This window comes from Cebus imitator, unplaced genomic scaffold (assembly GCF_001604975.1).
Source record: "Cebus imitator isolate Cc_AM_T3 unplaced genomic scaffold, Cebus_imitator-1.0 Scaffold780, whole genome shotgun sequence".
NCBI lineage: Eukaryota > Metazoa > Chordata > Mammalia > Primates > Cebidae > Cebus > Cebus imitator.
Genome location: NW_016108095.1, coordinates 340,509 through 354,567, shown reverse-complemented (window position 1 = coordinate 354,567; position 14,059 = coordinate 340,509). Strand labels below are relative to the sequence as shown.

The 14,059-nt window shown below is 59.2% G+C and overlaps 2 protein-coding genes across 2 annotated transcripts in view; one reads left to right on the top strand and one right to left on the bottom strand.

The window, feature by feature from the left end:
- CALY (calcyon neuron specific vesicular protein) overlaps positions 1–2,837 on the bottom strand; it is a 9,449-nt gene extending 6,612 nt beyond the window's left edge. Inside the window, exon 1 of the mRNA XM_017519903.2 lies at positions 2,662–2,837. The gene's annotated coding sequence lies outside the window, so the exon portion shown is untranslated. The remainder of the gene's footprint in view (positions 1–2,661) is intronic.
- Positions 2,838–9,142: 6,305 nt separating this feature from the next.
- On the top strand, positions 9,143–13,881 carry PRAP1 (proline rich acidic protein 1). The gene is made up of 5 exons (XM_017519901.2): positions 9,143–9,282; positions 12,056–12,122; positions 12,630–12,682; positions 13,311–13,417; positions 13,550–13,881. The coding sequence occupies exons 1-5, from the start codon at positions 9,260–9,262 to the stop codon at positions 13,753–13,755; spliced, it is 456 nt and encodes a 151-aa protein (XP_017375390.1). The 5' UTR covers positions 9,143–9,259; the 3' UTR covers positions 13,756–13,881.
- The last annotated feature ends 178 nt before the right edge of the window (positions 13,882–14,059 follow it).

Genomic DNA, 14,059 nt, shown 5'->3' with positions numbered 1-14,059 from the left:
GGGGGAAGGAGCTGAGGGGGGAAGGAGCTGAGAGGGGAAGGAGCTGAGAGGGGAAGGACCTGAGGGGGGAAGGACCTGAAGGAGAATTACCTGAAGGGGAAAGGACCTGACGGGGGGAGGACCTGAGGGGGGAAGGACCTGAAGGAGAATTACCCGAGGCGGGAAGGACCCGAGGGAGGAAGGATCTGACAGGGGAAGGACCTGAGGGGGAATCACTTGAGGGGAAGGAGCTGAGGTGGAAAGATCCTAGGGTGGCAGCTTCTGCCTGGGGAAGGACCTGAGGGAAGGGATCTGCGTGGTGGGAGTGAGACTGGACAGCCAGGTCTGGGTAGGGGATCGGGGAGGCTGCTCTGAGCGGGAAGGAGCTGGGCTAGGGGAGACAGCATTCCCAGACCTGGACTTGGCCAGGCCCTCTGGAGCCCTAACCCATGCCCCTCTTTGTCATGTGTTTATTGCAGGCGACCCTATGCCTGGCCCAGCGTTTCCAGAAGAAGCCATACAGTGGCCCCCAGTCTCCCACCCCGGGCTGGAGGCTCTTCCTGAGGTGGGTCCCCACGTGACCGGGGCAGAGGGGATGGCCACTCAGCTGGGGAAGTTTCTGCGTGCACCTGTGGTGCAGAAGCGCCCTGTGTGTGCAGGCGGGTACTGAGCTTGAGTACAAACAACAGCGCTCCAGGGAAGCAGAGCCCCAAGAGGCGGGGAAGGACATGGTTGTGGGGCGTGGGCAGCCCCGCCAGGGCTTGAGGGGGAGCTTGGCCCGCGGAGGTGGGAGCGCCACCGAGGAGGAGGGGTCGAGGGTCTTCCCGGAGCAGACGCCCAGAGCAAGCCCAGCCTCTCCACAGACGGGAGATGGGGAGGCGGAGGAGGAGGCGCAGTCCCGCCCCAGACCCCGGAGCGCCATAGGGTGGGCAGGACCCCGCCAGGAGGAGGTGCGAGGAGGTGCGCTTCTGACGTTGCCTTCCAGCCAAACTTCAACTGCAACTCCTCTGATGGCCAATTTACGCCATCGCGGGTTTCCTTGGCGACGGAGACAGGGCCAAGACGCATCTTCAGGAAGAAAAGGCTATTGGGGGCTCGCTGGAGCCTCGCTCTGGTTCCAGGCCCAGCGCCCCGGGCGGAATGTGGGGGGGGGGTGCTGGCCTTTGTGCGGGGTCCACCCCCCACACACCAGACCGTCCGTTTGTGCTGCTGCGTCATGAGAGCCTCTCCCTATGGCAGACACGCGTCTAGTGGACCTAGGGGCCCCTGTGCTCCTCTCCCGGCCCCTCCCTGCACCTGCGCTGTCACTGAGTTTTCTGCGGGTCCCCTGCCCCCCACCCGCCGCGCTCCGGCGGGGAGGCAGCGCCGGGCTCCTGTCTGGGGGGGGGGAGCGGGGTGCTGATGGCAGATGGGTGGGGGCGCGGGTGAGCGAGGCCGTGCGGATGCAGGATGGATGGCGGGGCGGGGGGTGCAGGCTCTCAATCGAAAGTCCACGGAAGCTTGGCTGGAGGTCACGTCACCGACTCGCTTTCGCACGCGCCCTCCAACCCTGGAATGCTGCGTCACGCGGGGGGTGCGCGCAGTGCGCGGGCGTGAGCTGGTGCGGGCCGGGCACGAGCGCGTGTGACTGCGGATCCCCGAGGGTCCCGCCCCGCCCCCGCGGGCTCCCCCGCAACCTCCCGCCCCTGGCGCTGCAGGCGGCCGTGGCCGCCTGGCTGATTCCAAGGCAGCTGCAGTGCGGAGCCAGCGAGCCGTGCGCAGAGGAGTGGGCGCGCAGCTGCTCCCTCTTCCCAGAGCCGCCACCTGTGGCCCGGCTCCCGAGCCTGCCGCAGCCGCAGGTGGTTCCGGAGCCGCGCCCTCCCGGCCTCCAGGCCGGCTCCTGCCTGTCTCGATGGCAGACGCCCCCATCGAGACCACCCCCCGCCCCCCACCCGCGCGCGGGCAGCGGCTCCTCGGTGCTCTGGTCCGACGTCCCTTCTGCAGTCCGCCCCACCGCGCCCCCGCAGACAGAGCTGGACAGGAGCTGGGACTGGCACGCCCTGCCCACCTCGGGGACACCCCGAACTGCAGGCTGCGACCCTCGTGCCGGGCCGGGCCGTCCCAGGAAGCCTGGAGACCACCGACCTTGGGCCAGCGGGGCCGGCCTGGGGCGGGCAGAGGAGGCCTAGGGAGGAGGCCGGCCGGGTGGGACCCGCGGGTCAGCCGCAGCGCGCCCTGCACTCTCGCACCCCGCACGCGCGCTTGGCACACACACTCTCCAGACATGGACTCCAGACGCACACACCCTCCAGACACGCACACACCCTCCAGACACACACTCCAGAAGCGCACACCCTCCGCACACACACTCCAGACGCGCACACCCCCCGCACACACACACTCCAGACGCGCACTCCAGACACGCACACCCCCACACACACTCCAGACGCACACACCCCCACACACACTCCAGACGCGCACACACCCCGCACACACGCACTCCAGACACACACACACCCCCACACACAGCGGCACACGCACACTTGCACCCTGCACACGCACTCACACCCTCATCCGCACATGCGCCACGCACAAGCGCACTGAAACCTCCGCCCACACGAGAGCCACGAGAACACGCGCGCTCGCACCGCACACCCCCGGGCCCCCGCCCCACTCGCAAGGAGAAATGTGGAAACGGCTCACAGGCGGCTCCGCCGGCAGCTGCTGCAGGACGGGTCGGGGAGGACGACGCTGCGGATGTGGATGCGGAGGATGCGGTTCCAGACGCTTCGCAGCCGGGCGGGGCAGGGGCTGCCGGCGAGACCGAGGCTGCGGTCGCCATGGAAACGCGCTGGAGGCGGTGCCTCGGCTCTGGCCCCGCACCGGCACCCCCACCGCCCCTGCTGGGAGCCGCGCATGCGCGCCTCTGACCCTGCCCGGGGCCCCCCCACACGCGCACCTGACACACCCCAGACACACACACCTGACAACCCCCAGAAACACACAACTTACACACACCTCACACACCCCCCAGAAACACACACCTCAAACACCAGACACACCCACCCACCTCACACACACCCACACCCCCCCACACCCCCCACACACCCACACCTCACACCCCAGGAACACACACACCTCATACCCCAGACACACACACCTCACACACACCCGACACACCTCACACACACCCGACACACTCACGCACCCCAGACTCACACACCTCACACCCCAGAAACACACACACCTCACACCCCACACACACCTGATACACACCCACACACGCCCCAGACACATACACCTGACACACCAGACACCCACACGCCTCACACACCCCAGACACACACACCTGACACACACCCCAGAAACACACAATCCACACAACTGACACATCCACACACCCCAGACATACACCTCACACACACCCCACACACCTGACCCACACTCCACACACCGGACACACCCCAGAAACACACCGGACACACATACCTCAGAAACACACACCTCAAACACCAGACACACCCAAACACACACCTCACACACGCCTGACACATGCACACCTGACACACCCCACACACCTGACACACCCCAGACACACCCCAACACACACCTGATACACACCCACACACACCCCAGACACATACACCTGACACACCTCCCAGAAACATATACCTGACACATACCCTAGAAACACACACCTCACACACCAGACACACCCACACACCTCACACCCAACACACATACCTGACACATACCCCACACACCTGACACACCCCAGAAACATGCACCTGACACACACCCCAGAAACACACACTTCAAACACCAAACACCAGACACACTCACACGTCACACACACAACCCAGAAACACACCTGACACATACTCCACACATCTGACACACCCCAAAAACACACCTGACACCCCCCAGAAACACACTTGACACCCCCCCAGAAACACACCTGACACCCCAGAAACACACACCTCAAACACCAGACACATCCACACACCTCACACACACCCGACACACACCTGACACAACCTTCAGAAACACACCTGACCCAGCCCCCAGAAACACACACCTGACACAGCCCCCAGAAACACACACCTCAAACACCAGACACACCCAAACACACACCTTACACCCCAAACACACACACTAGACATACATCTGACACACACTCCAGACACATATAACTGACACATACCCCAGAAACACAGCTGACACACACCTTCCAGAAACACACACCTCACTTGATCTTTGCCAAAAGGCTGAGAAGCGAAACACACACCTTAAACACCAAACACATCCACACACCTCACATACACACCCCGCACACACACCTGACACACACCATCCAGAAATACACCTGACACACACGTCCCCAAAACACACACACCCCAGAAACACACAATCCACACAACTGACACATCCACACACCCCAGACATACACCTCACACACACCCCACACACCAGACACACCCCAGAAACACACCGGACACACATACCTCAGAAACACACACCTCAAACACCAGACACACCCAAACACACACCTCACACACGCCTGACACATGCACACCTGACACACCCCACACACCTGACACACCCCAGACACACCCCAACACACACCTCAGAAACACACCTCGAACACCAGACACACCCAAACATGTATCTCACATGCACACCCAACACACACCTGACTCCCTCAGAAACACCCCAGACACACCCCACAGACACACACCTGAAACGCACCCCAGAAACACACACCTCAAACACCGATCACATCCAAACACACACCTCACACACACCCGACACACACACATGACACATACACACCTGACACCCCACACACCTGACCTACACCCCAGAAACACACCTGACACACACACACCCCAGGAACACACAGCTGAAGCAGATACACCTCAGACACACATACCTCACAGACCAAACACACCCCCCACACACATCACACACACACACACCTGACACACACACACCTGACCCACACCCCACACACCTGACACACATACCTGATCCACACCCCAGACATATACACACAGAAACCTCACACACCCACACACACTCCTCACACATACCTCACACATCCACATATACCTGACACCCCAGACACACCCTGAAACATACCCCAGACACACATACACCTCACACACTTTGCACACACACCCACACACATAAACACACACATACCTGACACCTGACACACCAGACACACAAACCTCACACACATGTGACGCACCCAACTCCCCCACAAACACCTCACATACACTAGAACATACACCTCACACCCACACATGTGACACACCCCAGACACACCCCTACACACACACCTCATACACACTCTAGACACACTCCAGACACACACCCTTGACACATACACTTAACACACACCAGATGGACCCCAGATACACCCACACATACCCACAGAGCTGACACCAGACACCCCAGAAACACATACACCTCACACACACACCCCACACACCTCTCAAACACACCAGACATACATCACCCACACACATCTCACACACACCCCAGACACACACCAGACACCCCAGAAACACATACATCTCCCACACACCCACATACATGCCGCACACACACGTCACACACCCTTCAGACACACCAGACACACACACCAGACATACATCACACACCACACACACACCTGAAACACACCCCAGACACACCTTACACTCGACATACACACACACACCTGACACACATCTCACATATATCCTTGATACCATACACTTCACACACATCAGACACACCCAAACACATACACATCACACACTCACACACCTGACACCAGACACTCCAGAATCACATACAACTCACCCACACCACACCCAAACACACTCACCTCACACACACCCTACATACCCCCTTAGTTACACAAGACACACGTACCTCACACACACCATACATACGTCACATATACACTTGAAACACACCCCAGGCACACACCTTACACATACCCCAGACACACCCACACATCCCCACATACCTGACACACACCACACACGTGCTCCAGAAACACACCTCACACCACACACGCCCAAACACATACCTCACACCACACACCCAAACACAGACACCTCACAGATACCTGACACATACCACACACACTTCACACATACCCCTCCTCACACACACCTCAGATGCACATACACCTTACACACATACCACACAAACACACCTGACACACACATCTGACCCACATCCCACACACCCAAACCCACACACACCTGACACGCACATCACACACACATCTGACACACACCCCAAACACCCCAAACAACCACACACACCCAACACCCCAAACACTGCATACACATACCACATACCTCACATCAGACACACACCCAGACACCACACACCTGACACACCTCACATGGATCCTAGACACACACCAGAAACACACACGTACCAGACACACACACTCCAGACACACCCTCACAGACCTGACATATACCCACACCTGACACATCCCAGACACACCTCACATTTCACACACCAAAAACCCTAGACACACATCTGAAACACTTGACACAGACACACACAACGCCCCCCCACACACACACGCCTCACCCCAGGCACACACACCAGACACAGGCTGCACACAATTCACACCAGACACACACCTGACACACACATGACAACCCCAGACACACCTGACACACCTCACATACACCCTAGACTCACCCCAGATGCACACCACACACACTCCAGACACCCACACCTCACAAATGAACCACACACCTCTTACCAGACACACATCCCAGACACAGCTGACATGCACACCCTAAACACACCTCACACACACCCCAGACACACACGCCTGACACACACCTCACACACACCAACACACACCCCTACACACACCCCAAACACATATCACACATGCATCAGACACACCCCAGACATACACCTCACAAATCCACCAGACACCCAGACCTACACACCTGACACACACCCCTCACACATCCCACACACACACACTTCACACACCTCAGGCACACACACACCATACACTTCACACACAGCAGACACACCCAAACATGTCTGACACATGCACCTCACAAGCACACACACCCTCACACACCTCATACACACACCCCAGCCACACATGCCTGACACACACCCGACACACACATCCCTTACACATTGCAGACACACACCCACACACGACACACATACCCCTCACACATCAGACACACACACCTCACACATGCACACCTGACACACATATCCCTGACCTGCACACCCCTACACACACCCTTCACACATACACCCCAGCTCACACCCCGGTGCCACACACACTTGACACACACACCAAAGACACAGACACCCCCCATACAAGCCTCTGACATACACCCTCAGACACCTCCACACACTCCCCTCACACACATTTCCCAGATGCACACACACCCCTCACACTCCTCACACATGTACCCCAATGCATCCTCCCACACAGGGGGCATACAGTCCTCACACAACTGACACACACATGACTCAGACACACCTGTTAGCCCAGCAGACACCTGACACACACACTCAACACACTTCTCACACACCTGTGACACACATCACACAAGCATCGCATACCTCACACACCTAACACACAGCCCTCATGCACAGCTCATCCACATACCTCACACATATATACACACCACACAAACATTTCACACTTCACACACAGAGGTTACACATACCTCATAACACACACCTGACATCACACCTCACAACTCACACACCTGACACACACATCGCATACACACACCTGACATGCACTCACAAACATGTCACACACCCACACACCTTACACACATCTCACACACCTGACACGCATGTGACACACACCCCAGAAGGCCACACGTCTCACAAAGACACACCCTCATGCACGCACACAGACGCTCCCACCTCTGCAGGGGCGGGTACCCTGGCCAGCTCAGCCCTGGCTGCCCCTTGGTCTGGGCCCCCCAGGGGTCTCCAGATGGACCTTGGCTGGATGGTCAGACTCCCCCGTCCCCTCCGCCTCTGTGCTGGTTCAGGCCCAGCTGGGTTTGGCTCCCACGAGCCCCAAGGATTCCCTGTGGAGTCTGCACGGTGCTCAACACGCAGCAGGTGCCCACAGGTGTTTGGCCGAGTGCGGCTCCCAGCTGTGGGTGGTCAGCAGCGACGGGAGCATGCGTTTTCATTGCTAAACCGTAAGCCATTGTTACCCTGTGAACTCATGGACATGCCGCGTTTCATCCACGCTGAGCGGTCACCATTGTTAGGGGCACGGCCCATCACCCATCGCCCCGTCCTGCAGGAGTGCCGCTGTGGTGCCAAGTGGTGCTGGTGAGGGTCCCCATTTGTAAATCTTACGTGGTGACACGTCTGTGCAAATGTTTTGAATAGTTTTCAGTTGCATTGTCTTTTGTTGTTCAGTTGTAAGAGTTCTTTTTATATTCTGGGTATAAGTTGTTTTCTTCGTTTATTTTGTTTTTACTTTGGGATGGACTCTCACTCTGTCACCCGGGCTGGAGTGTGGTGCTGCAGCCTCTGCTCACTGCAGGCACCACCTCCCGGGTTCAAGCAAGGCTCCTGTCTCAGCCTCCCGAGTGGCGGGATCACAGGCACGTGCCGCCATGCTCAGCTAATTTTTGTATTTTTAGTAGAGACGGGGTTTCACGACCTTCGCCAGGCTGTCTCGAACTCCTGATCTCAGGGATCCACTTGCCTCAGCCTGGGATTACAGGCGTGAGCCACTACGCTGGGCCCACAAGCAGGATTTTAAAGGCAAAAAAGGGGGCAAAGAAGTGGCCCATACCAACTTGTTTGTCAGCAGTTCCCACTGTCTACAGGGAGGACATTCAGGAGGCTCCATGCTGCTGGGCTCTGGGGTCTGTGCGATGGTCTCATGTGCTGCACCATCAGGTTGACTTACGGCCACGTGGTGTCAGTTGGTCTCATTCCAAGGCCTCTCTGGCTGATCTAGTAAAGGACCCACATTCCTCAGATAAAAGCTTCTTTTCTTCCTCAGTCAGGTGTGGCGGGCCCTGCCCGGGGCAGCGGGGTGTTCCTGATCAGGGCCAGGCCCTAGCGTGCCGGGTGGCTGTGGAGCCGGGCACCTGGGTACGTGCGCAGCCACGTGGCGTCCCTCGCCCTGACCTCTGTCCTGACACACCCCAGGAGGCAGCAATAAAGCCCAGGCGGCCTGGGCCTGGGCAGGAGGAGCTGGGCTGGGTGCCAGAGACTGGGACCAGCAACTGCAGCTCCCTGAGCACTCTACACAGAGATGGGGACCCCAGACATGAGGAGGTAACGCCCACTGGCTCTGAGCCCCAATCCCCACCCCACCCCACCCAAACCTGGAGGCCTGGCCCTTAGACAGAGGGGGCCCGGCTGTGCTGCTTGCGCTCCAGGGGGCCTGGTTTAGGGGAGTGTGTGGGTGGGAGGGAGAAGGAGGGGCTCTGAGGGTCTGGGGTCTGCCACCAGGCTCCACCTCCTCTGTGGCCCCGAGTGCATGGGAGAGCACCTTGTCCCCTCGGTTCCCCTGACCTGGTGGAGAATCACCCAAGGACCCCTGACCCGGGGCAAGGAAGGGGGAGGCACCAGCAGGCAGGGCTGTGACTGTCCAAAAGGAAGGGGGCTGGGGGTGGGGAGGGGCTAGGGCAGGAGTCAGGGGTGCCCTGAGGTGGTGTCACCCTGGGAGCTGGGATTTGGAGCTCAGGGAAGCACCCGAGCTCCAGCTGGACCTTGAATCAGAGGCTGCCTTCCTTCCGTCGGGGTCCCCTCTCTCCTTTTGTGGGGCTGCCCTCCTCCTCTTCCCCCTCCTGTAAGCCAAGGCCCTCCCTGCCCCTCCTCTCCTGGTGTTTCTCCCTTGTAGCAAGGTGGCCTCTGGGCCATTTGCCTGAAGAGGAGACCCCCAGGGTTCCCAAGGCCAGGCTGCTTGTCAGTCTCCACCCACTGTTGCACTGGTGGCTACCGTGTCCTGAACCCTGGGCCCCCAGGCCGTGTGTCATGGGGAGGGGACTCCAGGGGTGTCCCAGGCAGGTGGAAGTGGGAGTGGGGTCCAATGCTCGGACAAGAGCCCTGCTGTGGATGTCCCTGGCCCAGCATCAGAGCCAGCCGGGGGTCCTGAGGAGAAGCAGGGCCCCCAAACCAGGCCAGGCCAGGCCCTCAACCCCGGGCAGTCTGGGGCACCCCCCTGCCCTTTGACTTCCCACAGTGGCTGAGTCACCCAGAGAAGGCAAGAAGGTCCCTGTGGGGCTGCACCCCAGGACTGCAGGGCGCCCCACACACGGGCTTTTTTTTTTTTTTTTTGAGATAAAATCTTACTCTGTTGCTCAGGCTGGAGTGCAGTAGCACAATCTCATCTCACCGAAACCTCAGCCTCCTGGGTTCAAGTGATTCTCCTGCCTTAGCCTCCCAAGCAGCTGGGATTACAGGCGTGCACCACCATGTCCAGCTAAGTTTTTTTTTTTTTTCCTGAGACAGAGTCTCACTCTGTCGCCCAGACTGGAGTGAGTGCAATGATGCGATCTCGGCTCACTGCAACCTCCGCCTCCTGGGTTCAAGCGGTTCTCTTGCCTCAGCCTCTCAAGTAGCTGGGATTACAGCTGCCACCACGCCCAGCTAAAATGCTTTTGCAGTTTTAGCAGAAACGAAGTTTCACCATGTTGGCCAGATTGGTTTCGAAACCCCAACCTCAAGTGATCCATCCGCCTCGGCCTCCCAAAGTGCTGGGATTATGGCTCTGAACCACTGCGTCCAGCCCCGACGCAGCCTGACTGCAGCCCTGCTGAGCTCCGTGCAAGCCAGACCCCCAGCCCACCCCCAGGACCACGGTGCCCTGGCAGACAGCAGCCTCCCCAGACAGAAGCCTCCCCAGCAGGGCCCTGAAGAGACATATCTACAACACACCACATGGGCGTGCACACACACACACACACACACACCCACCCAAACCCTCACACTCCACACCACACACAACATATGCATCCCCCCACACACAGACATTGCACACAGACATCCCCAAACCCAAATACTCCACACCACGCACAAAACACACATTCATCCACCACACACACATCACAGACACACACAAACACAACACACATAACATATACAGCACACACACACCCTCAAACCCACACACTCCACACCACACAACATACACACACATCCACCACACACACCCCACACACTCCCCAAACACAGCACACACAAGATACACACACATCTACGACGACACTCGTGTACATAACAAACCACCATGCCCTCCATACCACGCACAACATACACATCCACCACACACACACAAACACAATTCACATAACATACACACAGCACACTCCCCCCAGACCCACACCCTCCACACCACACACACCCATGCACACAGTGCATACACACCCGACCACACCACCCACAGCATACATGCAATTCACCATGCAGAAACACATGCACACAGCCCACACCCACAAACACACCTGTGCACCCACAACGCACACACACTCCCCTCACCACATACATGAACACACACACGTCATGCGTCCAAACAGACCCAACACCCTGCCTGCCTGCCTAATGGTGCTGCGGCTCACCCAGGAGCCCTCCAGCCGTGGCCCCGCAGCTCTGGGATGCAGGAGGTGCCCCACCTACGGCGGTGTGCGTCCTCTGTGGGCTGTGGGCCCCCGCTGCTCCATACTCACGCTGTGTGCAAGTGTGTTCCTGTTCCCTTGGTCCACATGTGGACATGGCAGAACCTCTGGAGTTCCTGAGCTGACCACCAGGGCCTGCCACAGAGGCGTCCACCAGGCTGGGCTGTGGGCTCTGGCCGGAGGTGGGCTGCAGGCAGGTGAGCCTGGGGCTTCTCCCTGCTCTGTGCCTGTGAGGCTTGGCCCATGTGAGCAGAGTCCAATAAAACTACTTGCGCTCCCAAGGAGAAACCCAGCCCAGGCCAGGGCCAGGCGGCCTGAGCCCAGCCTCACCACCTGCCCAGTGGGGGTGCTGTCAGGAGTTCAGGGGAGGCGGGGCTGACGGCAGAGCCGGCGCCTCCCCTGCCTCACTCTTCCCTCTCTGGCCCTGTCAGGCTCCTTGTGGTCACCAGCCTGGTGGCTGTGCTGCTGTGGGAGGCAGGTGCGGGCCCAGCACCCAAGGTATGTGTGAGCCCCTCCCATCCGGCCTCTAACCCCAGCCATATATAAACATATGTGGAAATAACTGAGTAGTAAGATATTCTTAAGGCACTAATTGTTCTGACTATGAACTAATACACGATTGTATATAAAGGATTAAATGACTGAGGGGTAATACTATGAACTAAGATATTCTTCAGGCACTAATTGTGCAGGGAATCTGCTTAGCTCTCCTTCCTCGCTGCCCAGATGGGGGTTACCCACAGTGCTAGGTGGGGGACATGGTGCCCAGTTACGTCCCAGTCCCTTCCTGCCCCAGGCCCAGCCAGAAGTGCAGGCCAGCTGGTCATCTGGGCACAGGCTGGAAGCCTCACTCCCGGCTTGCCATCCCGACACCTGGGAGTGGCTCAGCCCCTAGAGATGCTCCGGGACTGTGCTGAGCTGCCCGGCCCCCACCCCTGCAGCCTCTCCCTCCCTCGGGTCCCCTGTGGACTGTGGCTGAGCCCACTCCTCTGACCATCTCCCCAGGTCCCTGACAAGGCCCAAGTCAAACACTGGCCCTCGGAGCAGGACACAGAGAAGTAAGTCCTCCCAACCCCGCTCCCCTGCCCCCCGCCATTTCCTGAAGCTGCAGCCTGTTCTGCTGGGCCCTTCTGGAACCTGGAGTGGACAGGACGGATGCAGAGGGGAGCCGCATCCAGAAACTTTTGGGAGGAGGTGGCACTCCAGTCCCACAGGGATCTGTCAGCAGAGCCTAGTGCCGGAAGAAAAGAGCTCGGCTGGGGACCTGGGGGTCCCGGGCGTCTCTCGTGGGAGAAGAGAGCTCGGCTGGGGGGCCTGGGGCTGCGGGGCATCTCCCCCAACTCAGCGTCCCCATAGCCCCCAGGACAGCCTGTGCTCCAGGGCCGGTGGCTGCAGCCAGGGTGGCTCAGTCTTGGATCCTGAGGTTTTCCCACATTCTCGACCTTGGGATGCTGCTCAGCCAAGGCTCTGACCACTGCCCCCAACCCAGTGGCCCAAGGACGTGGTATGGAAGCCTGGCCAGGAGCACTGTGGGGGCCACTTGCTGCGGCTCTTGAGAGAGGGGCTTGTCCTGGCTGCTGGTGGTGGGTGCTGGAGCGGCTGCCTTGGGACGGTGGGGACCATCCTAGGAGGGGCTCTGTTCGCCTCCCCCACCTGCATGTGGACCTGACCCAACTGTGCCCGCAGGGCCCAGGACGCCCGTGACGTGGAGCCTCCGGAGAAGGATGACCAGCTGGTGGGGCTGCTCCCCGTCCAGAAGCCAAAGCTCTTGACTGCCGAGGAGAAGCCACCAGGTCAGAGCAGGGCCCCATCCTTCCAGGCAGGCGCAACGCCAGAGCAGCAAAGTCTGCTTGTGGGGTCGACTCAGACACACCAAGGGTCTCGGGAGGGAAACTGAGGCTATGCCTTCATCTGCTTGTCCCTAGGCACCAAGGCCTGGGTGGAGACTCAAGACATCCTGGGCAGTGTCCTGAGCCCCCAGCAGGGTCCTGAGCCTGACTATGATGGCCTGTACCACCCTCCACCTGAGGAGGACCAGGGTGAGGAGGAGCCCCAGTTGTGGGTGATGCCGAATCGCCAGGTGCTCCGGGGACCAGAGAAGGACCAAGACCACATCTACCACCCCGAGTAGGGCTCCAGGGGCCATCACTGCCCATCCCTGTCCCAAGGCCCAGGCTGTTGGGACTGGGACCCTCCCTCCCCTCCCAGCTAGACAAATAAACCCCTGCAGGCTCGGTGCGGCGGCTCATGCCTGTAATCCTAGCAGTTTGGGAGACTGAGGTGGGAGGATCACCTGACATCAGGAGTTTGAGACCAGCCTGGGCAACATGGTGAAACCCCATCTCTACTAAAAATACAAAAATTAGCCAGGCGTGGTGGCAGGCACCTGCAATCCCAGATACTTGGGAGGCTGAAGCAGAAGAATCACTTGAATC